Below are 26,703 nucleotides of genomic sequence, written 5' to 3'. Positions count from 1 at the left end.
AAAAAGAAATTGCCTGACATCAGGAAATTAACATTAGTTCAGTTGTTATCTGAACCAACTTCCGTGGCGGAGTGGTTAGCACAGCAAGCTACGCAAGGAGCCCCGGGTTCGATTCACGACCTGGACATGGGTGTTATTTGTGAGTGTCCCTTCATTAATTCCATCATATTATCACTGATCGTCGCGAAGTGGTAGTCACAACCCCTCTTGTCGATATGGCGTCGTGACGCTAAATAACAAATATCAAATCAAATCAGAGTTGTTTCTGACACTTTTTCTATCTGCATATTGCAACACTGGCCATTGCACCTTCTATCGTCATTACAAAGAAAGATAGAAAGGAAGAAAGGACTTGACCCAACCCCTCAACTTCCAATAATATTGAATTCATTGGGATGCACATACATTACCCTTCAAATTATCCATCACTATGCTCATGCTGATGCAGGTACAGGCTGTCAACTACTTCTTGGTGTTTTGTGAATTAGCATGATTTGACTGTTAATATTTACTGTTACGGTTGAAAGAAAGCTAAGGAAATACTATGAAGCGGGCAAGAATGAGTGGATTAGTAAATGGAATAAAGCGAAATCAAAAAGTTTGTTTTCTAAGTTCACGTCATGTTCAGATAAGCTAGTCAAGATTGGACCTACAGTTTAAAGTGGGATCCGAACCACTGTGCAATGGGTCTCCAGCTGGGATCGAACCCGGAACTGTTAGATTACAACGCAACAGAGTTGCCGTCATTCGTTGAAGATATCATCCCATTCTTCACCCAGCGTGCTTGAGTAAACCCAACTCTCTCATTCAGTGATACTGATTTACCCTGAATGACTGAATCCTCCATTAATGTTTAAAATCCAGCTAATTCCCATGTTTCATATCATTATCTAATCACTAAAAATAAGTTTCCTTAATGTTGGGTAGGTTGGTTATCTGCTAAGCAGATTCTGCAAGCAATGTAAAAACGCTGGCATGTGTATGCAAATTACAATCTCAAGGCCAATGCGATTGTGTAGCATGACCACTCAGTTAGGCCAACATGAAAATTAACATGTCGAGAAGATTCAAACCTAATGATGAGCAATTAAAGGTCGTATCACTGTTACCTTTGTCATTTGGAGCGACAATACCGCTCTATCAGGCGAAAAAACATGCTTGAGTTGGCCTAATTTCGCCCCTTCCCCAACATCAAAGGAAAGAAAACCATTCCCCATCCTACACGCTGATATGCGCCAGATTATAGCAAGGACACGAAAGCATTACATGCTGAAGTGTATAACGACTTAAGTGAGCTTCGTACACAATCGCACGCTATTGGTGTTTTACCAATGCGCCACGACACGCGAGCAAGCAATTTGAAACTATTGAGACACTGCCCCCTCCCCCTGGCGTGCAGTCACAATCAATAGGACGTTTTGCTCGTGCTTTCTTGACAGCTAAATGCGAACCCACTCATAGATGTCGCCCCATGCAGGATTTTCGAACGAAACGAAAGCGATAACATTTTAGCACGCCATGTTTTAGATAGTCATTAGAAAAAACAATAAAAAACTGAGATTGAATCTTTAAACAGATTTCTATCGGAAACTAGCAAAGCCTTTTCCCTAACGCCTTGAAATCCTGGTGTATTCTTAGCGTTCACAGACATCTAGTAACAGAGTGGAAAAGATAGGTTTGTGGTTGAAGCCTTGCAGTTCTGTTCATGAGTATGTTGTGGTATGTTGCTTTAACTGTTTATTGTGTGCTTGTACAGTGAGATGCATACGTATTGCCAAGCAAATTATCCATCACCATTTGATTATTTTTTGTTTTTGTTTACAGTAAAAACAAACTGCCAAACAAGCTGCTGACATTTTCTGTACCAGCATACGTAAAACTCGTACAATCCTTAAAAAGAAGTAAGATTCATGAGAAAAAATTAATGAAAGTAATCATGGACAATTAGCCCAATAGAACTTGGGCATCTCATGTTACGAATTATTCTCTGGCATTTTGCGGTAGTTAGGATTGTCCAATGATAATATGCATTCGATCTCACTAACCAAATGTCTACAGGTTCGATCCCCGGCCTGGCATTTCTGTCCTTTGTGAATGTCCATTCATCAACTTCACCCAATTTATCGCTCATGCTTATCTTCACAATTAGCCAAAAGTGGAAGAAAAGCTAGGTAAAATGAACACAGCACGAAATAAAATACCTTTTAAATATATAACAATCAGACCTTAAGACATTTTATGTTCTGTACAGGTTCTCGAGTTACATGTGAACACACATTCTACCCGATACCTTTTATGTTTACATGCATATCACTCAAATTCCACAATATTAACATATTATGGATTATTTTTTTTGCAGCGAATAGACAGAATGCATCAATTTAACACTAATTGGCAGAGAGTTATATAGTTTAGTGTAACATTCCTGGACAGTGTGTTTGTGGCTTGAAATCAAGGTCCAGCCAACAATAAATTCCAATTATTTCACGCCAACATATAGCTTCTGTAGTAATTGAATATATTACTCGTACCAAATGTCAATTTCAATAAAATATTAAATATTTACCAAGCGAAACAAGGAAGGGAACGTTTCAGTAATGCGAAGGACGCGGTTTTGAAGGAGCATGCCAAAACGCAGTGAAAGTAGAAGAGGAAGAAGACGCATTAACATGTGACTTTTATGTCCAAACGGTTAATTTATAATTGGTTTCGCTGTCTAATCAGCGCTTATGGTTAGAATACTTTCAGAAAAATTTACATAAATACCTGCCAAAGAGGTCATAGCACCCATTATCTTCGTACGATGCGTTATCACTTTCAATACACAATTCACCTTTTTTCTTTCTTTTCTTTATTGATTGTAGGCACTATCTATGCACGAGTTAGCAATATATCAAGTTACAATATATACATATGGGCATATAATATATACAGGGTTCGGCACAAAAACCGGCCCGCCTCATCTTGTCAGACATTTTCACTCATTTGGACTGGAACTGATATTTCTTCTACGTTGGACCATTCCACCCCTCTCTCCATCCCCCCCTCCTTATCTGCGCCTCTTCTTATTTTTCAAACACATTAATTTAGGAGAAAGTTTTGTTTCAGAGCAAGTGATGAAGCGGGCCGATTTTTCGTGCCCAACCATGTATATCACTTTCCTAACAAAAAAAACAAAAACATTTCTTAACATATTTATAACATTAGTTTTGATTCGGTGAAGTATTTTGTAAGATAGATTGATTTGCTTTATTTTACTTCGCTTCTTGTGTCACTTTTTGCTAATTTGCAAAGAGTGATGATATGATGAAATTGATGAATGGACACTCACAAACATTCATGCCCGAGGCCAGGATTCTAGCCCGGGATCCCTGGCGTCGTAGCGCGATGTGCTAACCATTCCGCTAAAAGGGAGGGGGGGCAGTATCTTGTAAGAATATTGATCACTGAGAAGTAAGAAGTCAGTAAACAAGGCAGTGTAGATGACGCTTGATATCCACTCTCGTGTGAGTGCTGTAAAAAAATAGCTCTACGTATGTTTCATGAAGTTTGCATTGAAATATGACTCTTTGATGCTGTGTGTTCACCACACGAACAAATTGGTGAAAGCACTAAATTCTTCTTGTAAAGGTGAGCTGGAGCGATAGTGTGATTTAACCTGGAAACACAGGGAGAGTCGAATATGTGTGAACCAGCATTCTTTTGGAATTTTTTCCTGTAGTTTAGAATAGAATTATATTTTTAGTATGAGCTTTTACAGCTGTACATACCATAGAATGGAGGAAAAAAAATAGGACATTCTCCCAAACCCCTCCTTCTCAAAGACTACTTCCTTTTCTCTCTTACTTGAGAGTTCACAACCACCGTCTTTTATTTCCATCACTTTCACTGGACTTGTACTATTTATTGTTAGCTACGTTATTCCTAGAGATTTTTAGTAGCCCCCTTTTATCCCCCCACTTAGCATCTTTCCTATCTTTGTCCAGACATAATGTAGGACAGTTCGCAGATTCCTTATTGTGCTTATTCCCCCCTCGGTCCCTCCATCCTATTAACGGTTTTCTATGTTAGATTCACTTACTCCCCTAATATATTTTTGTCTTGCCTCCTCTGTTTCTATACATTGGAGGAGGATGTGAAATTTCGTCTCCTCTTCCCTGCATAGCCGGGCACCCATCCTCTCTCTTGAGTTTAACTTTGTGTCCAGCCCCCAGTCTGAACCAGGCCAATTCTGACCTTTCTTTTTCCCCAAATAAATTTACGTAGTTCCTTCTTCCCCATTCTCGGTCTCTATACACTATGATTGATGATGTTAACGATATTTTCTCGCCGCATTCCGCCAAAAGTTTATGTTTGTTACGGTCTTCCAGCCTATCACGTAACATCTGCCTGCCAATTCTCCCCTTAACCCCCTGCTCCCAAAACATCAGCAATGGCCAAAAGGCATTGACGTCTGTGCAAAAGTGCCACTAAGATCGCTCCTACCTACGTATCTAAGTTGTACCCGATTGGTTTTGTGAGATTTGAGCTTTTTGCTAGAACAAACTAGATGTTTCTCTTCTAGCAACGTTACCATGGCAACAGATCTAGAAATATTTTTCATATTGAGTTTTTTTCTTCTTCTTCTTTGGGTCCTCACCAAACCCCGCCTTTCACCTGTGTTTATACATTGCAATCGATAGGTGTCAATTACTTTTGGTTTTTGATTCAAACATTCATTATTGTGTGGATATGGAGTCAGTGTTTGGATGAAAAACTGTCATGGTCAATTATTCCTACGTCATATCACATGCAATTTCCAATGTAGCATCATTTAATCTATGGCGATAGAATGTATGTAACAATCTTCACAACTTAAACCGCCAACAAAGAATTTAGCCAATAATAGGTACCTGACTGAGATGCTGGGCAACATCAGTTATGGGCACAATTTTGTACTGCAACAAGATCGTAAGTAACTGAGAAATGTACAAATAAATACGTTCATTATTCTGCCTCTACAGTGTGCAAGTACATGATCTTCAAAAAATACCACGATAGCAGCTTCAATTGTACATAATAATTAATTAAGTGCCTTTCTTGCCGTACAAAATGGCTCACTGTACAGCTATTCAATATGTGCTGGAAATGTAATGTCTTCGACGTAGGGAATCGTGGGGGGATTATTAGTCTAAATATGCCTCACTTTGTATGCTATTCAAGATCGTGACTATTTGGTGGCAAAGTGCAATTAAAAACCGACACAAATTCCTGTTCTTTATTTACTCTTGAATTATGCGTAGTTCCTTGGCACGAAAGCCGGTAATTATGGCAATGTATGCACGATTGTTAAGTGGTAAAATAGTTTCAATTGGCGTTACGTATAAAAAAGATACGTGAAACAAAAAGGTTGTTTTCCTCTTTTAGTACGATTGCGTCATTTCCGTTCAACTTTGTACCACTCTATGTGTGGCTTCTTGTTGCATGATTTACCATGTTCATCTGCATAATGGTTGTATAAGGTGAGGGCTGAATCTAGAAGAAGTTATTATTCTTTGGTTCTTCCTTCTTTCCCTTGCTATACCTACCTTGTTTTCTGTTGCAAGAAGGTGAGAACTGCTGTTTCATTGCGATGCAAGGATCAAGCCTATCTTATTTATGTACTGAGCAAGGGTTCAAATAGATTGATAACTCGCCCGAGAAACATTTAACAAGCACAGAAAGTACTTCTCACACAATGACAAAGCGTGGTACGACATGTTTCTTTAATCTTTAACTTCTAGTAGTACATCAGGCTGAGATTATCCTCATTAACAAAGCTTCAGGAATATTGACGTCAGGAGGACCAGACAATTCAATCGTCGCAGATGCAAAAACGAATTCCGTTTTGATCAAAAAAAGATTACCTTCCTGCTTACTATGTATTAACAATCGCATACAGAATGGATCACTTGAAATTTTTAAACGATATGGAAAATGAAAAGTACCTGGTGACCACCAGCTGTACAATTTTGACAAAATAGCGAATTTGAAAAGATAGTGTCATACATCCTACCTGAAATATGAAGGGGTTGGGTCGGTGCTTTGTAGCTCCCGCTACCCGTCTTTCGAAGGGATTGTCAGCCACTGTTTCTAGCGGTAAAGTAGAGTAACATGGAGTTATTTACTTAACTCCATGTTATTATTATTTTCTTTTTTTTGCAAAATCAAAAGTAAAATTTCCTGCTGGCCAAAAGATTCACGAAAATTCCGATGAATAGCCCCTGTACTCGGATAAGTATAATTTGCTGTACTACAGTCCCAAGCTAGAATTTATACAGGTGCGATTGTTGTAGATATTCAAGGAATATCTATGAAGATTAATTTATCCAAAATATATATATAGCCCCAATCCCACCACTCACTCACTGACATAAATGTTCTCCATGAAGGAAGCCCCGGAGGCGAAAAACGCCCGATTACGACCCCCCATGAAATCGTCCCAAAAAGCCGAGAAAATTCAAAAATCTCTCAATCGGCCCTTCCTTAAGGGTGAAAATGCCCTTTTCTCACGTCCTTAGCAACCGTTGCCACGGGCATTTTTTGCAGCACACATTGTTTCCATCAATTCTTAATTGTCGAGATGCATTATATTTCTCACAGATCTACAACACACAGATGAATCAACTCCTGGCTTTGAAAAGATGGATCAAACAAGGGTGACATCTACATAATAAGGAGTTTCAGCCCAGATACAATTACGTATATATTGGTAAATTCAATGCAAAATTATTATCTACATCGTGGTTGTTTTATCAAAATATTTAGATGCATAATAACAAACAATTATTAACAGCTTGCCGTGCTTGTTGTTGTCCATGGAAACGGACGTTGCTAGGGAACTTAAAGAAAGTTTATTTTCACCCCGAAAACTACTGAAAGTGAATTATGCTAGACTTTTCGAATTTCAAAATATGAGCGTCAGAATTTATTAAAGAGGAGAGGTAGGAATTTGAGGTGAATGATGGAAAACAATTATTTTTCAATTACATTCAAAATGTCAACGGAAGTAAATGTTTAGTTTAGTTTAGTTTAGTTTATTTGCGTCCAAGGACTACCGGTGTGTACAAATTACAGTACATGGTAATATAGGACATGTCAATACTTACATTACAATACAGGTACATTAATAGATTTTACAAATACAAAATATATAGCCAAAAATTGTAAAAAATTGGGTCTTACTCTGCTATTATATCAAAATCACAAAAAATATAACATGAGAAGATATACTAATTACCCACTTTCATTTGACATTTAATTTTACAAGAATAATATGTGATTATACTACATTATGTACATTTGTCTTATGTAAAAGCCGCTTCCATGTATTCAGCTATAGAATAAAAAACATGCTTCAGAAGCATTGATTTTATCTTGTGCTTGAATATCATCAAGTTTGGTTCTTTCCTCACATCTTGTGGTAGTTTATTGTAGAGATCTATGGAAGAGTTTAAGGGACCTTTCTTACATAAGTTGAGGCGGCAGTGTTTTATGTGAAGTTTGTCTTTATTTCTTGTGTTTAGGCCATGTATTTCCTCATTTGTGGCAAAGTTGGAAATATTTTGCTTAACATAAATTAAGCATTCATAAATGTATATGCAGGGGAGAGTTAACACATTAAGTTTACGGAAAAGAGTTCTACATGAATAAGTTTTCTTTACTCGAGCTATGATTCTTATAGCTCTTTTTTGAAGCATAAAAAGGACATTGGAGTGGCCCTTGTTACCCCAAACCATAATACCGTATCTTAGTAAAGCATCAAAGTTTGCCATATAAAGGCACTTTACAGTTTGGGTGCTTGAGATGTCTACCATTTCTCGAAGGGCATAGCACACACTACTTAATTTTGATTGTAGCGTGTTTATGTGTTCTGTATAGCTAAGGTGTTCATCCAGAATGATACCCAGAAATTTTGAATTTTTGTTAGGCTCTAGTTGTGTATTCCCAGATATTAGATTGAGGCTTATTTGGTTTCTGGTTTGGATTGTAGAAAATGTAATGTAATTTGTTTTTTTGCTGTTGAGGAGTAGATTATTATTTAAAAACCAGTCATCTAATTTGTTTAATACGTTATTAGCCTTAGATTGTAGAGCATCTTTGGAAGTGTCTGTTACTATAATATTTGTATCATCAGCATATAATATTGCATTTGCCTCAGGTATAGCATTTGGTAAATCATTTATGTACATAAGAAACAAAAGAGGGCCAAGAATACTTCCCTGAGGCACCCCACATGTTACACTTTTCATGGTGGAGTGTTGATGTGTTACGTATCCTTTTGCTGTGGTGTGAGCGATTTCTACAATTTGCTTTCTATTGGTAAGATAAGATTGAAACCACTTCTGTGGTAGTCCACGAATACCAAGTTTTTGAAGTTTCCACAGCAATATCTCGTGATTTACAGAATCGAAAGCTTTTGATAGGTCACAAAAGACTCCTACCGTGTGATTACAATTATTCAGAGATTGTGTGACACATTCTACTAAGTCTGCTAACGCTGTTTTTGTGCTTCGTTCGGACCTAAAACCATGCTGCGACAAGCTTAAGATTGAGTGTTTACTACAGAAATTTTCTACTCTCATCATTATTACATGTTCAATAATTTTTGAGAAGACTGAGAGTTGGGAAATGGGCCTGTAATTTGATAAATCCTTTGGGTCATTTTTCTTCAGTAATGGTTTAACAACAGCTATTTTTAGCCTGTCTGGGAAAATACCCTGTTCAATGGAATTGTTTATTATATGTAGTAATGGTTGACATAGGGAACTATAACATTTCTTAATTAGGAAGTCTGGTATTTCATCAATGCCGGAAGATCGTTTGTTTTTTATACGCCTGAAGATGATCTTTAATTCCTGTTCAGTAATGGGGGAAATGAACAAGGATTTGTCATTCACTGTTATGTGTGTAGAACATTCTTCTGGAGCAGCCATAAACCCATTCCTTCTATTTGGAACTGCATTTACAAAATACTCATTGAAAGCATTCGCAATATTAGGGGGATGTTGGACTTCTTTTCCATTAATGCATATCACCATATTATTACCTAAAGATTGGTGTTTTGTTGATGCATTTCTTATAATTTCCCACATTGTTTTACATTTATTGTTTGAATTATTGATTTTACGGTCATTATGATTAATTTTTGATTGGTGGAGTACATTTTTATATATTTGCTTATACCTCTTGTAATATTTCAGAAAAGATGGATTGGGATTCACCTTACTTTCAGAATGGAGCATTTTTAGTTTTCTACTTGAGATTCTGATTCCGTTTGTGACCCATGGTTTACACTCGGTGGATATGTTTACTTGTTTAGGTGGAAAACATTCATTGTGTAACAAGATAATTTTGTTCAGAAAGAGATTAAATTTTTCGTTTGTGGAAGGTAAGTTATAAATATCTTCCCAATTTTCGCTGTTTAGTTTTCCAATAAACATGAGTATAGAACCTTCATCATATTTACGTTTCTGCATTTTTAGTGGCTTTCTATGATATTCAGTAGCTTCTCTTTTACATGTGAGACATAAAAATTGTGCTTCATGGTCGGAGAAGTGGACTGATATGTTTTCACATTGAAACTCTTTTGAGTGTACACTTATTAACATGTGGTCTATGAGGGAGAGTGTCTCTTTCGTTATGCGCGTGGGTGTAGTTACAATTTGCTTTAGGCCAAAAGTGTTTATTGTGGCTTCAAAGTGCAGTTTCCGTCCTGTATTTTTTAGAAAATCAATGTTTAGGTCCCCGCATACCAAAATTTCACATGTATAACTTTTTAATTCATCTAACAATACTGACAGATTTTTTATGAATATTGTATAGTCTGCATCAGGCGTTCTGTAGCAACATACTATTATTAAATTGTATTGTGCAAGACGTACAACACTAACTTCAAAATGTTTTTCTATAGGTCTCACAGTTTTGGGGACAATTTGTTTGGCAATTATATCATTTTTTGTAAATATGCCTGTTCCCCCTCGTTTTATTAGAGACCTTGATGAGAAACTAGCTAGGTGGAAATTTGGAATTTGAAGGTAAGTAATTTCATCTTTGGACAGCCAGTGCTCAGTAACACACAGTACATGTGCATCTAAACATTCATCGGTTAGGAGCATTTCTAAATCTAACACTTTGCCTGTAATACCTTGAATGTTTAGATGCACAATATTGCATTGTATAACTCTCTTTTTCATTTGAGAGAAACTATTGGGTGTAAGACCTTGTTCCTTAGGTTTAACATTTACAATATTTGTTGCATTTTTACATTTTACAATAAAAAATCATCTTTAAATTTGCCCGGAACACTCCTTATTCTATCGGATGTTCGTGCAGATGGTTCTTTTTGTTTTACATTAACTCTTTTATCATTTTCCACTTCCTTGTCTTTTTCATCTTTTCTCACGTCACTGTAATCTTCATTTTCTTCACTACCATTTTTATCACTTACCATTTGACTGCATTTTTCACCATTCATCACAAGACAGACTTTTCCGCTATTTACCACACTTCCAATTTAGTGTCGCTATTGAATTCATATGTATAAAACATCTAGTTAACTATTTCGAAACGGATATTACTTACTCAATTTATTATTAAGAAAATACACAATAATATTTTGAATATTTGTACAATATTAGAGCCCGTACACACGTAATGTTACGTTCCAAACTTTTCAAATAAGCGAACCACGTCGGCGAGCGTACGAGACGTGGCCAAAGGCCACGTCGAATGTGCGCGAGTCCAATATATATAAAGCCCCAATCCCACCACTGACTGACTGACTCACTGACATAAATGTTCTCCATGAAGGAAGCCCCGGAGGCGAAAAATGTCCGATTACGACCCCCCATGAAATCGTCCCAAAAGGCCGAGAAAATTAAGAAATCGCTCACTTTGCCCTTCCTTAAGGGTGAAATGCCCTATTTTCACGTCCTTAGCAACCGTTGCCACGGGCATTTTTTGCAGCACACATTGTTTCCTTCAATTCTTAATTGTCGAGATACATTATATTTCTCACAGATCAATAGCACACAGATGAATGAACTCATGGTTTTGAAAAGGTGCCTGAAACAAGGGTGACATCTACATAATAAGAAGTTTCAGCCCAGATACAATTACGTATATATTGTTATACTCAATGCGTAAATATCTAAATCGTGCTTGTTTTAATTACATGTTTAAAGGCATGACAAACAATTCTTCATTTAGAGATTGCCATGATTGTTTATACGATAATTGAGATGTACTAGACTTTGTATTAGACTTTGTATTTGCGTCACAATTTATTACAGAGATAAAATAAAAACAATGATCTTTCAATTACGTTTACAAATGTGAAAATGAGAAAAGACGTAAATATTGCTTTTCGAACTTAGTGTAGCTATTGAATTCGTTTACATAAAACATCTAACTAACTATCCTGAAACTGTTATTACTTACCCAGCTTATTATTAAGAAAGAAACCAATAATATTTTGATTATTTGTACATATTACAGCGCATACACACATAAATTTACGTTCAAAACTTTCGAAATAAGCGAACCACGTCGGTATAATGACATGCAATTCCTTAAAGCTTGCCGTGCCTGTTGTTGTCCATGGAAACGGACGTTGCTAGGGAACTTAAAGAATGTTTATTTTCAACCCCGAAAACTACTGTAAGGGAATTATGCTTGACTATTCGAATTTCAAAATGCGAGCATCAGAATTTATTACAGAGGAAAGGTAGGCATTTGAGGGGAATGACGGAAAACAGTTATTATCCAATTACGTTCAAAAATGTGAAAATGACAAAAGAAGTAAATATAACATTTTCAATTTAGTGTCGCAATTTATTTCGTAAATGCAAAACATCCAAATAATTATCTTGAAACGGTTATTACTTACTCAGTTCATTATGAAGAAAATAGACAATAATAGTTTGAATATTTGTAATTTATTAGAGCCCATGCACACATAAAGTTACTTTCTAAACTTTTCAAACTTGTACACATGTTCCCCATCATCCAATACAACATGCAGACATTTTCAAAGTCATTAACATCTATAAAGAACCCCATCTATAACATGATTGCGCCCACAACGTGGCCGAAGGTCACGCATGCGAGCGTACAAGACGTGGCCAAGGGCCACGTCGAAAGTACGCGAGTCTATATATATAAAAATGGATGTATGTATGTTTGTTCCGGCATAACTCTCGAACGCCTGGAGCGATTTCAATCAAACTTGGTACACGTATCACTTGCAATCTCCAAAGAAATACTGTGGGGGTACGACACCCCTGGCACCCCTAGGGTTAGGGGTGGGGGTGGGAAGGGGGTGACATGTAAAAATAATCGAAAACGACCGATATTAGTATGGAATCCATAGTTTTCGGGGCCGACAAGATGAATAGTGACACTCTCAATACCGTTCAACTACAAGTTCATCATCTATCGGGATGGGGGGTGAGAGGGAGTGAAAAATAAAATGTCAAAAATGACCTACATTAGTGTCGAATCCATAGTTTTCGGAGTCGCTACGCTAATTGGTGACATTCACGATGACATTTCTATACTGTACTTATACTTTTAAATATCTGTAAATAAAATTAGTTACATTTTGCATTATAGTTAGAATTCATTATTTTGGGATAAATAAATACCCGGGCAACGCCGGGTAATGAGCTAGTAGTATTATAATTTAATAGATTACTTTCCTTCATATCCGTTGAATTAGTGTTGGAAAACTTTTATTGAGTGCACGAATGCAGTTCGAGCCGTTTCAAACTCGTTCAATGAACTTGAATTCAGCCGCATCACGAACGCTCTCTGTCAATGGCTTTTGGAAACGAAATAGTGGACAGTTTGCAGTGGCAGATGAAAGCGCAGACCAGGTGCGGTTGCAATTAGACCTACTTGCTAAATCGGCTGTAAAACCGTTGGTAGCCCTCTCAAAGGCCTAATTCGTTTATCAGCGAAGATATGAGAGCCAGGGTTGATGATAAGAGAAGGGCACGTTTGCTTATTTCCGAATATGTTCCTGTCCCTCAGCAGTCGAACGGAAAGCGAGCCCTCGGTGCACAGCCAAAGATCGTGACGCTAATCGCAGCAGATCGCTTCTAATTGCTCTGATCACGTGGTCAATTATTACCGTTTATTCAGAGTTGCCAGCTCCATACGCTGAAAATAACTAGATTTTGACACTAAATTGTTACGGAAAGAAATTTTTGGTAAAATTTGAAGACTGGGTCATGGTGATGGAACATTCGTTGACATTTTTTTGTAGTATTAATGCCCTCATAGAGGCATTTTTTTATGATACGTACTATAGTAAAGGCTACCATACATTATTTGTTTATGGTAGTTATTAATATTCAAAATATGTTTCTCTAATACTATCAAATCATTTTTTTACTGTTGTGTGATTTAGTTTCGTTCGAAATGTACAAGAGCCGTTCAAGTCAAATTGGAACTTTCGATTTTACAGAATAACGGAACACTTCCAGACACATATAGAAGATTTTGCTTATAACATACAAGTGTCTACTACCGCATGGAGCGCTATCGTCGAGGAACTATTTTCATTTGTTTATTTCACTTCACATTTCTTCCACTTTTGGCTAAACGCGAAGATGAGGATAAGTGATAATATGATGGACATTACAAAGAACACCCGTGCCCAGACCAAGATTCGAACCCGGGATCTCTGGCATCGTAGCGTTCTATCCTAACCACTCCGCCAAGAAGGCCGGCAGGAAGTATTTTCGATCGAAACCGAAGTACTTTAAAAATACACTTTTAGTCTAGGACTTTGCTTCGAATATGATTTCCGTAAGTTTCAGTTTCTTTGTGAAACAGCTGTCTATTTCAATATTAGAAGTTCTTTTCCGAATCCAAAGTGCTAAATGGGCTAATTATTTCCTCTATTCTTTGGAGCTTGGCTTCTTGTTTCGATTTAAACAGCGGTACAATGGGGTGCATAAATATTACCAAGTAAATAATCCACCACCATGTTTATTCTCTATTTTACGCTATGATAGCTTTATGGATTGAAAGAATGCGCCAAACAAGCTGTTGACAATCGCTGCACCAACATACGTAAGAATCCAGACCTTAATAGAAAGTAGGATGCAAGAGAAAAGTTAATGAATATAGTCATGGACAATTTGCCATGCCCATCCCAATTTAGACATATTATTTTCGTACACCCGGTACTGTCGGCTCTCATTCCTCCTTTATATTGATCTACGATCCATTCTGCAATAAGCGACACGTACGCGTTGAGACAATTAAGTGAGAACGCTGATGAAAGTACAAAACGCGTGGAAACCAAATTATAGATAAAAGGGAACCAAGATGGCTACACTAATTCTCCGATGCACGCGCGCGGTGTTGTCAATTACTGCGTCGTTCCGACCGAGCGGTTCAATCGCCAATCACAGCTCGCACCTGTCCGCCCTTCCACCGGAAGTAACGTGTTTACAGCTACCTCACTTCCTGTGTACCGTACCCGGGGGTTTTTATTTCCTCGGTGGTGAAAATTTTTTCCCCCTCTTCCCTCCCTTGGAGCGTCACCCCCGCCTCCCTCCTTCTCGGATCTCTCTGAAATTGCAAATGGCTCCTGATCACAGATAACAACCCCCGCGTCCCTTTTTACTTAATGTTTTAATTGCGAGACACATACACGCCATCCTGTGCTGAAGTAGGGGTTGGTGGGTTTGGGGGGTCCGACGGATACAACACGCTACGAAACATGTCCTGCGCTGCAACAATTACGAGGCGAGGACAACAGAGAGTCCCTTGTTAATCTTGTTCGGAATCGATTGTTACTTTTTCGCCTTAATACAGTCAGTTCTGTGGATGTGTGTGTGTGTGGTGGCATTCTTTCTACTGTCCTCATTTCTCGATACCATAACTTGTATGGTAACGTGAAACGGACCCCAAGTACAAATTATAAATTAAATTTGTTTCAGAACTCTTATTAGTGATTACATGTGTGGAACACATAATTTAAGACAGTCATCTAAAGTTATAAAAAGTACAAAGCTGAATTAAAAAAAAAATGTTTTATAAATGTTACTGTAGCTTAAATGTGTACATTTATTCGCTAAAAATAATAACTTGGAATCGGTAAGAAAATGGCTATAACTACAAAAGTGTCCACAAATCATAGTTGTGATGATGTAACTTAAGATAGCTACATAGCGTTCACAGTTATTAGACAATCATTAAACAGGGAACAATTATCTTTGGAATGGTATTAATATCGTTATGAGTTATTTAAACGAGGGGAGATTATAGATTATAATTTCAGACAATTATTGACAAGAATCAACTTTATCCTGGCCTAAATACAGTAATCACACAAAGAATGTCCACTGGAATGAAATGTTCAGGACCCTTCCTTTAGGTAATGTTTCAAACCATCAAGAAAATTGTAAACGCCAAATGAACGTGCACTAGCGACACTGTGGCAAAAACCGAAACTATGCGCTGACAACAGCGTAACAGTCAAAAAGCTATGTAGGTCCAGGTCCTAATTATGAAGAAAAGATAAGACGGACGATGGGATGATTTATACAGGGAGTCAGTACGAAATATTAACGAACATGATTTCATGACATCACACACACAGGCTCATGATTTTGTGCGAAATAATAGTATCATAATTTGAATAGTTTTATGCAATTATTGTTCGGCATATCCGTAAATTTACACGTTGAATTAAAGCCTTGGCTGAGAAGAACTGAATTATCGCTTTGTGCAAGTTCTTGAACTGAAGACTAAAATTGGTAAACGGTGTAAGTGCTACAATAATTCAAACACAGTTTTCCACGTTAAACTGTGAAATGAGCCATGCTTTATAATGTGGTAAACGTGAAATGTGGCTGGTAGCCCTCTAAGTAGTTCAAAGGGCGTGTAAAGAGGTCACTAGTGTGCACGTTCTTACGGGTTGATGTGCGGAACGATGAGATTTCCCAACACTTTCGCTTTTGGCACTTACAGCGTTTACCACTTTTAGTCCTCAACTCACCTACATAAAACGTAAACTAGCGACATCGCGACCGAAACCGGAACTTTGCTGACCAGAGCTCAACAGTGTATCCAAAACGTTATGTAGGTTCATGCGCAAACCGTCAGGAAAATGTAGTACATTGATCCTTGCGCCTACCTTTCACCATGTCGAAAAACAAATTTCTGCTCTGTATTTTTAAGAGTCACTGAACGGAATTCCATCCCCGGAAACAGAAGTCACGTGACTCTATGAAAGAATCGCTCCGCAGAGTGAAGCGATTACAAGCGGAGTCCACACGAAACGGCGGATTCCCCTTGTACCACTTGCTGCGAATGCTTGCCAAGAGGAGTGTTGTAAACTTGTACCAGCACCGGAAGAGCCATGTTCCCATCATGCACGAAAGATCGTTTTCGCTAGGTGGAAAGGAACCCAGCGCAGGTTAAAGAGAAAAAAATGTTTGTCGGAAGTCCCATGTCAACGATCAAGCGAGGGATGTCGCACCTAAACTGGTAATTGCGATGTAACAGTTATCCGTCTTGTTTTAATTAACGAGTGAAGTAAATTACTTTCATTGTTTTCTCGTTCTGGTCGAATTGTCACGTGCTAATCGCACTGGCGAGTGAAGCCGCACGAACCAATGAAATAAGACATTTTGCCACGATACGAAGTGCCGTGTACCGAAAAACCGACTATAAAAACGGCCCTAACGACAACCAATTGAAAATTACTACTAATACTAGTGTCACCCCCCCACCCCCGCCCTCGGACCAGATAGGGACAGGATGTCCCAAACTTCGTCGCCCGGAACGAGGGCGAAACGCCTCAGGGAGAGTACGTCGTGGAGTGAAGCTCCAGAAGGCCATTGTTCGTCAACACCGTATGGTTTCCAACGATACGATGAGACACCATTCTGCATGGGCAAGTACGTCCGACCAATTTTCGTCCGAACCACTCGTTGCGCACATTACGTTGCCAAGATACGAAAGGTTACAAATACGTACCCAACATTCGTCGTGCTGTATAACCAAGTCAAGGTTATATGCAAAAACGCTTCTGACTTCAATAAAGTTTGGCAGTTCCTACAAGGACCGAGTGGCGTGAAGCACATAGCCGCAGGATCAGCAGCAAAGAACTATACTACGGAAAGGTCGTGATTCGACACGTTCCTTTGGATTACTCAGAAGAACGAATCTACAATGCCCTACAAAACTTCGGCTTCCAGGTGGAAAATGTTCGTCGTCTTCATAAAGGACAAACTACCATCTTCACAAAAGCTTCGTCGGTTCCAGACTACAGGGAAACCAAACTCCCACTAGTCGTCGCAACAATACGACAAGTCGAACTCGTCTCCGAGACGGCAAGACCTTCATCGGACGTATACAAAATCGACTCCATCAGTGCTTTTAAAATCACAGTGGAAAAACTCAGACCTCAACAAGTTCTTCAGTGCCATCGCTGCCAGCGCTTCGGCCACGGTCAGCGTTTTTGCCACATGAACCCCAGGAGCGTTAAATGCTCTGAGGCTCATTGGAAAACAGATTGCCTACAGCGCACTCCAGACATACCAGCAAAGTGCGTGAACTGTTCAGGTGCACACACATCCAATTACAAGGGATGCTCAGTGAACCAACGAGTAGGCTACTGCAAGCTTCCCGTGCTACAGGCCCAACGAAGTCAACCCGGAATAACAAGGAGAAGAAGAAAATATCCAAGCCTCAGCTACGACTTCAACGCAGAGCGCCATTCCACCACGCAAGCCAGAAAATAGACCAACTCCGGCTGCGCCTTCTCCCAGCCAATCACACATCGAGACCGCAACCACAGGGAGCCGACAACTTATACGTACTACGTCGGCTGTTAAACATACTGCTGAATCCAGCTCTACTCCAGCCATTACGCATATTGGTGGAAGGACTACAGGCCATCCACCGCGTTGAAGACTCAGATGTCAGACTTCAGATCCTCCAGGTACTGTTATCTGCCATCTGAATTGGTTATATGTTTCTCGTTTGTGTTCGTTTTTTGTGCCGTCTTGCGAACAACACAGATTTCTCCTCCGTGCGACAGTTGCGGGAGGAATAACAAAATTATGTAATGCCATAGAATATCATGTAATTATTTATAATAATAAATAAAGATATTTCAGTAAAATAATAAAGGAACTGATCCAAAACCTGTTATGACGACGAATTAAAAAAAAGTGTCACGTAGTTCCTTGAGTGGCTTATTTTGAGCTAAGTCCATGCCACTGTATGTGATCTGCATTAGAAACAACGATTTCTTGTTAACTTCATGTAAGTTTCTGTATTTGTATAATCCAATAATTCAAGTTCGAAACGCATTAAATTTCCGTATAAACGCCACGAAACATGCAGAGAACAATCTTTACAAGATTCGTGTAAGCATCGCTGACATTAACACTTCTCAAAATATTTCATAAGTTAAAAATTGTTACAAACATGTTATAAGATGGTTGAATCGTGAAATAATTGACAATATGTATTTTGGCTTGCTAACTTCGTATACACTGATACGTAGACAGTCTCCAACCAATAAATTATGATAATAGAATTCGGATTTATTCAGGTTGCTAACTGAATATAAAAAGAAATTCGTTCACTACAAACATTCACTTATTTTTATATTATTCTAACAAGAAACAGGTTGCTCTATTTGTTCTACCGACTCATCAAACTTGGCAAAATAATAGTAAAATTCTGCTATACCATTTTTCAGGCCCATACCCTGATTTTTTTTTTTTAGGTGGGACAGATTCGAAAATGTGGAATAAAGAGGACATCCGAAATGCTGTTGGAGTGTTACATCTAACAAGCACAAGTGCACAATTGCAAAGTTGCAATATTATGATCCGACGAACACTCATGACAATATTTTCAAATTTTCTTTTAGTTCTCTTATGCAACTAACACTGAACAGCCATGATAATTACATAAAGATTTGGCACACACAGAAGATGTGCTACGTAGAATTTCCAGCGAAAAATGTAGGCTCGACCAGGACTCGAACCCGGGGGTGGTTTTGATTTGTCCCACCCGTGACACAAAAATTGTATAGTTCATTGCACAGAAACTGGAAGAAATATTTTGCTTGACTATCAGTAGAATAGTTATATTAATGTTAAATATGTAGTCTGGGCTCCCACCCGTGACAACGGAATACCACATAGTTAAATTATTGTTTCCTGCAAGCTGGGAAGGACGGGGTACTAGTGGGGTTACGGAAAGGCCAGCTGCTTTCCTGATGTGGCCCTGGCCCACGCTGTCCCTCTTTAGCGTCGCCACTGTTGGAGAGCGATCCTAAAGCGTTCACTTTGAACGACGAAACGGAACCGACAAAAAATAACTTATGAAAACTGCTAAACTCAAGGGCACTTTTATTACATTTACCGTTATGTCCCCCCCTTTACTTACAGGTTATATATCGTTTACTTAACCAAATTATCACAAATTACATGCTTCACGCTATACGGTTTAGATCTTCTTTTGTTGCGAAAAGCACACATGTACGCAAATGCCATGGTGTACGTCAAAAGTAAGACCCCTTTTCAGTAATTTTCCGCTTGGAAGTGCGTTTGGTTCCAGATTCTCAGTTTCACTATCTACACAGAACATCGAGGCTTTAAAAAAAAGAAGAACACAGAGTTGAGACACCGTAATTGGCGTACTTATGTGTGTCTTGTAGCAGTAATTTTTAATACAAAGGTACTTACACGTTACAGTTTACTTGAAAAATTGCATTTGGATAAGTGCGGTTATTTTCTCTTGCATAACAATGTGTAATTAAAGTGTTGCTGAATTACGCTAATTGTATTCCCGACCGTTCTTTGTTGTTCTGTATAGATGTCGTTGCGAGCGCGGTAAAGAATTCGCCACATGATTAATGGTTCGTGGAATCAAATGGTGTGAACGAACTGTTAAGTCGAGGGTTATATATATATATATATATATATATATATATATAAATAATAAAGATTGGTTACTTGAGTAAGTATATGTGCGTTATCGCTGCATGCAAAAACAGTGCAAAGAGGTTACGCTATCTTTAAGATGGGTGAGACGACTAAACTCCACAAAAAAGTCACACGGTGTAAGATCCGGTGATCTTGGGGACCAAAACATTGCACAAAACACTGAGAGTGATGTGGGTGATTTGAGTGTCGCCTAGCGGTAGGGATGTGAACTCTCAGCTTAACAAAACATACATACACAAACCGTTTTCGTTCCTCGATCGTTCTAGACTGGTTTCATTAACGTAAGTTCAATAGTTTACTTGCAATATATTTTTGGAACCCATCAATTATTTATGAAACACCCGGTATTTAGAAATGAGTTGATGCCGATACCAGTGGTTTCGGTGGCGGAAAGTTGGATTTTATTTACTGATGCCGGTCGATGATTTTTGATCGTTCACGAGGTACGCAAAAATATCGCGCGACACTTTCGCTGAGTCTAATTTTCCGGTAAGTTATGCAAAATTTGAAGTTTCCATTGGTTTTGCATCAATATTACGTGACTAAACTGTATTTTGTGATTACATAACAGGTATCTTTATAATCTGACGTAATTTTTTAATATTTTAAAACATAATTTGATGCTTATAATTGGAGTGGAATAGTCACCCACTAATAATAATCAATATTTTTAACAACAATTAATACTTACAATTTTCAAGCATCGGTGCGAATCGGTGAGAATATCGATATGGATATCGGCTCGTTCCTAATCATATTCTCAAATATAAATTTGTATTTTTAAAAAGTTTTTCCGCGCTCCTTTATTTCTCAGGGCAAATAGCGACGAAGAGGATAAAATTGACAAAGCCCCCTGTCTCCCCCCCCCCCCGGAGGAACAGTCGACAGGGAGCTCTGTTTCAGTAGGCCACGCCCCTAATAAAAATACTTCACCTTTTGCTGGTTAGTACCAAAAAAGAAAAGTGCAACAAAGCAGATAGAGCTGCAAATTGTTTGAAATTTGGACAGTTCTGCTGCGAAATGTACTCCTTAAGTTAGTTTTCCTTGGTTTCGACAACATAACTGGATTAATTGAATCTTATGTTGTATTTACCTTTATACTTATATACTTTAACAATTATGAATTATGTTGCATTTTTTTAATGCACGTAAAGTCCAATTAGATTTGGCAATGATAGATAGCTATTAAGCTGCATGCATTTCTCTCGTCTTCACAGGCAATAGTGTTGAAAGCGCGGTATTTATGGGTGAGTTGGGTCATGAGTTGTTTTTTGTCGCGAGAATGCGGGACTGGAACGAAAATCCAAAATATACAAATGGAAGAGGGCAGTGTATGGTACTGTGAAACGCATCAACAATGCAGATCATGTGTACCAGGTGTACGATAGAGAAGAGAGCAAAACATTCTCAAAGATAGCATCGTGCCACATGTGTCTACAAGTCAGAACGCGTACAATAAAATATTTCGTAAGTTGCCATAGTTTAATTAGTTTTACCACTGATTTTTCCAGGTTATCATTTGGCAATATTAATTTTTCTGAAAATTTCTGGAGGGGCTGTCCCCTCAGCACCGCCTTTTCGTATTCTCTTACTGTTATGATATGAACTCTTAACCACCTCCACTTTCCTAACAGTGGCTTTAATGTGCACTTACGTGTAGTGTGCGAGATAAACTATTATATTTGTTTCTGGGGGGCTGCTAAGTTCAGTTCACGTACAAACTACAAACATCACTTAAATGTTTCACAAAATATACACAACGTCTTGTTTCTGAACGAGGGACGGTAAAAGTTCAATGTAATATCATCATGAATTGATAAAAATGCATAAAACACTTCATCACAGAATCATACATTTTATCACATATTCTCAGTTCCACTGACAAATAAACCGAGAATTTTTGGTTCATTCCCACTGTTATAGTACTTGGCAACACTTCCATTTATAAGAATCTTTTAAACGAAGATTATTAGAGTGAATAGTTGAATGGGAAAACGTGAAATCTATGCAAGATTATCCTTAAGACACTAGATTACTTAGTTCATTATGTTTCATGGCTATGTTACTTTTAATAGCTGAAAGTAACAGCAATCTGAATACGTGATTTTAGTTTCACAATACTCGTAAGAATTGTCAACATACGAGTTGATCAAATTTCATGAACAGATTGGCATAAATTTCGAACCTTAAATTTTGTGTTACAGGTAACATCACTGATCAAGCCACGTACAGTGGGATCCATGAGTATTACCGTGCAAATTGTCCATCACCATGTTCGTGCACTTCATTTGACCCAACAAGAGCTCCAAGAATTGAAAGAAAACTCAAAACAAGCTGTTGACAACTTCTGCACAAGCATACTTAAAAATCTATCGCTTAAAAACACATAGGAGGTAAGAGAAAACAATTAATGAAAATAGTTATGGACAATTTACCGATCAGTACTAATGGATCCCCACTGTACTAAGTAAGGATGGAAACTATAATGCATGTGCTTTCTGCGTATGCGATTTTTACTAGAGCCACCTATCGGATTTTTCTAAACTTCGTAAGAAATTTTTGGGAACCAGTCAATCAATCATGTTTAATCTCATTAATGAAAAGGTAATATTTTACTTTTGGCATATTATTTACTGTGAAAGAAAAAAAGTAGTCACAGAGTATTTTTAATGTGATAAAGAAACTGATCTTACGAGTTCAATTACTGTTACAAGTTATTACTGAACAGCAGAATTACCGGTAAGTGGCTGATTCGTTTGATCGATCTACCTCCCATCTGACGTAGGGTTTCGAATGAGAGAATTTTTGAACGCTTCTTGCCTCTATTTTTACATTCATAGTAATCATAAATGGCTAATAAAAATCATTCGTGGCTCGGATGGAAACAAGCCTTGGTTTACCGAGGGAAAAGGGTGCCTCAGTTAACTCCCAAATGTATAGTAAAAAATAGAATCCTGTTTCTTACCTTTTGTTCAGAAAAACATCATCCACGCAAAAAGAGGTTTAGCTGGAACAGTGAGAGAATCCCGGTATATTGGTAGAAGGATATTCTGCACATTCATGTTTCTTCAAAGAAGCAAAAATATTGTATTTCTTAGTAAGCAATTGATTTTATTGACTAATAATGCTACGGAGACGAGAAAAGTGCCGATCATGTCTATGTTTGAAGACGTCACTTAGTAATATACGAGTTTGGTTTATGTACAGTGGGATCCATGAGTATTACCGTTCAAATTGTCCATCGCCATGTTCGTGCACTCTATTTGACCCAATAAGAGCTTCAAGAATACAAAGAAAACTCAAAAGAAGCTGTTGACAACTTCTGCACCAGCATACATGAAAATCTATCGCTTAAAAACACATAGAATGTAAGAGAGAAATTAATGGAAATAGTCATGGACAATTTGCCGAGCAATACTAGTGGATCCCACTGTACATTTTTCTAATATCATACCAGTATCTCGAACAGTAAGTCTTCGTTTCATCTCGAAGGGTCTCATCTTGTTATCTACCATCACTATACCACCGATATTCCTAAGCGGCTCATTGGCCCATTCAGTATGAGATCTAGAGGAACGTAATTCCAAAAATACGGATTTCGGTATTGTTTAAATAAACTCTGCAGTCAGATTGACATAACCCCACTTACAATCCTTAGCAGTAAGGTGGAGTCACGTATGTCCACTTTACTGATTCTTTTCAAGAGGCAGACACATTCCTAATACATTTCCTCTTTCACGTAAATTTGATAAATTTGAGTTACGTCACTCTGGTTCTCTCACGACGAAATGTACACCACTACAAGTGGCAAGTTTTAGGGATAAATATCAAGTCTAATTTTCAGGAATAGAAATTATAAATGGACCTAAGTTTTGCTTGAGTGTCGAAAAGATGGGGTTGAAATGCATTTCGAATTAATAGAATTAGCTGACCTCCGTTGCGGAGTGGTTAGCACAGCCCGCTACGACGCCAGCGGTCCTGAGTTCGAATCTCGGCGTGGCCATGCGTGTTCTTTGTGAGAAACCCTTCATCAATTTCATCATCACTCATCCTCATGGTCGCGATTACCCAAAAGTGGCAGAAAAGCGACGCTAAATAACACAAATCAAATCGAATTAATATCATTAATGGAAGCATAGTACGCTCGCCACCATGTTGCCTTTACATGTATGCCATATTTTGTGGCTTGCAATTGAAACATGGTGAGTGGATACAATTTTCTGCTCTGCTACTACGTGTCTGTGTCTCAAAGTGCCTCGAATCGAAACTACGACACTGCTGTCAATAGGGCTTAATTGCTGCTTAATGAGTTTGGGAATGGATGTCACAGTTTTTGTCTTTTAATTGCAGGTTTCCTCCCCTAAAAGATGCTCCACGCACGCTTCCTCTCAACTCGATGTTGCGAGCTTCATGCACGCAGTTAATGAAGAAGACAACAAGAGAGAAGAAGAAGAAGAAAGACGCTCGTTTCTCACAAGCGCTAGAATACAACGTTGCATCGATCTACTCACTGGATTTCCCACGTTTTGAAGAAGAATTGCTTTCAAGGACTTGTAGCTTCGAATGAGTGAATGAAATCCTCGTGTTTCGTCGAGCACCGGGGAAAAGTGAAGACTTATTTTCCAGCCACGTTACGGTGAAAGCACTTTTGGTTTCTAACTCATTGATAAGAGTGAGCAGCGCCACCGCAAGTGTGGTGTCACTCTAGTAAGCTATTGCTCTCTTTGGGGCTTGAAGACTCTCATAACATTAATCCATTTGTGCTTAAAAGTGTATGGCTTTAACTAGTTACGTCATCCTTTGTGAACACGAATGAGCTGCAGCTTTCGTTACAATGTTGCTAACTAATGTCATCTTTATCAACATATAGTATTAAAAACCTCGAGCCTGCTTGCACATACTTACATAACTCTTTCAGAATTTATCCACAATTTTAAAACTGAAAATATAAACATATTTTTGAAGGACTTTAAAGGTCAAGTTAGCACAAAAAGTGTTCCTAAATTGGTCTTTGTACAAAATTGTCGGAAACACTTTATGTCATGGTATGGTTAGAAAATTATGGATTACACAAGCATATTTCCTGCCTTATCCATTGTAAAAAAAGTCATGCTATTAAACATTTTTTTAATTCGTACTACATTTCTGAACACAGTGAATGTCACATGTACAGTGGGATCCACTAGAATTGCTCGGAAAATTGCCCATGACTACTTTCAATAATTTTTCTCTTACATTTTACGTGTTTTAAGCAATGGATTTTTATGTATGCTGGTGCAGAAGTTGTCAGCAGCTTGTTTTGGGTTTTCTTTTAATTCTTGAAGCTTTTATTGGGTCAAATAAAGTGCAGGAACATGGTGATGGACAATTTACACAACTCATGGATCCCACTGTACAACTGTTTCGTATAATTTTACGACTAAATCATATGTATTTGATTTTTCAAGTTTATATTTACTCAACTATAGGATTCTAAAGTTATAGACCCTACATAATATTGTGGCAACGTATTACAATGTAAGATTCTTTATTCTGGAAGTAAAGTATGTACTTTTAATAGACTCCTTTCTTTTCACCATTTTTATCTGCTTTATGAATGGAATTTGTTGAATGTAGCACATTTTCAAGCAAGAAGCATTAACAGTTTACTTGCATTGGTTATTTTGGTACTGTGGATTGGGCAACACTGACTGCTTCCGAAACAGCTCGTGCAAGGGACAAAGGAAGAAGAAGAAATTCGCTTTGCATCTGTTACTTGGAAGTAGTGGGTTTATGGGCGCCCCGTCGTTAGATACGCTATTAGCGAGTTAATGTGTCAATTCTATTTTGTGCAACCACCACGTCTTGTGAATATGAGAGCCTCCATTAATAGATTTGTAGGGTGAGAATGGGATTTGGGGCCGAAGGGGAGAACCTACCCCCCTTGAGATCAGAGACAATGAGCTTGTTTGAGACAATCGACTCGCTGAGAGTGGGGGATGACGTGGACCCGCCATGTTCCCCTAAGTGATTGCTGTATGTGGTCGCAGAAGTGGTTGTAATTGGCTTTGAATGTGACAAGTTGATTTATGGGAAAGAGCAAAGGAATTGGGAAAGCAAATTTCCGTTCCGTGGGTGAACCCCTGGAAGGGGACTCATTGTGCATACGAACGGAATCGATTCTTTCTTCCAGTCGTTCATGCATGAACGGATCTGCGAGTTTAGAACCTTACTCAATATTCGAAGCAACCACTTATGAAATGTACAAGGGTTGTTAGCAAGAATAATATGTAGTAAGGATACGACATGTCTACTTGTAGAGGCGAATGCGGAAGTCACTAGCGCCACCAAGAGGTTGGAAAACAAAGCTATCAAGTTCATGTGACTATTCAGCGTTCCACAACTTGCAAAATAATTGTACAATTTCCAATTATTTACATTATATGTTATTTTATTTACGCTATGTATAATAGCACTCAGTGTGAGTAATTCCAAATTCACACAAAGAAATAATTTAGTTATATGTAAATACAGATGAAGGCCCGTACCCAAGGCAGGAGCCATGGGGGGCTATGCCCCCCCCTTCCCTTGGAGCTATGACATATTTAAATGTGAATCTATAAAAACCTACAATTTTTCAAATTGTAAAAATTTCGAATTTTTAATGAATGGGTTTATTGTAAAGAGAGTGAGGCTTCAGAAGTCTGCAGTTTAC

The 26,703-nt window shown here is 38.2% G+C and overlaps 1 protein-coding gene across 3 annotated transcripts in view; it reads left to right on the top strand.

Annotated features, from left to right (window-relative positions):
* The window catches only part of LOC146005335 (uncharacterized), a 159,685-nt gene extending 134,797 nt beyond the window's left edge, over positions 1 to 24,888 (top strand). For 2 of the 3 annotated variants that reach the window (XR_014444008.1, XR_014444009.1), the window contains one exon: positions 24,360 to 24,888. Coding sequence is in view for 1 of the 3 variants with exons in the window: in XM_083144505.1 (XP_083000631.1) it covers positions 17,633 to 17,986; positions 24,360 to 24,539 (534 nt within the window). In the remaining 2 variants the exon portion in view is untranslated. Of the gene's footprint in view, positions 1 to 16,940; positions 17,987 to 24,359 lie in introns of those variants that run through there. The other variant, XM_083144505.1, reaches the window with a different exon arrangement.
* Positions 24,889 to 26,703: the final 1,815 nt, after the last annotated feature.

Source organism: Lepisma saccharinum, chromosome 23 (genome assembly GCF_977018435.1).
Source record: "Lepisma saccharinum chromosome 23, izLepSacc3.1, whole genome shotgun sequence".
Taxonomy (NCBI): domain Eukaryota; kingdom Metazoa; phylum Arthropoda; class Insecta; order Zygentoma; family Lepismatidae; genus Lepisma; species Lepisma saccharinum.
This window is presented reverse-complemented; position numbering and strand designations above follow the sequence as displayed.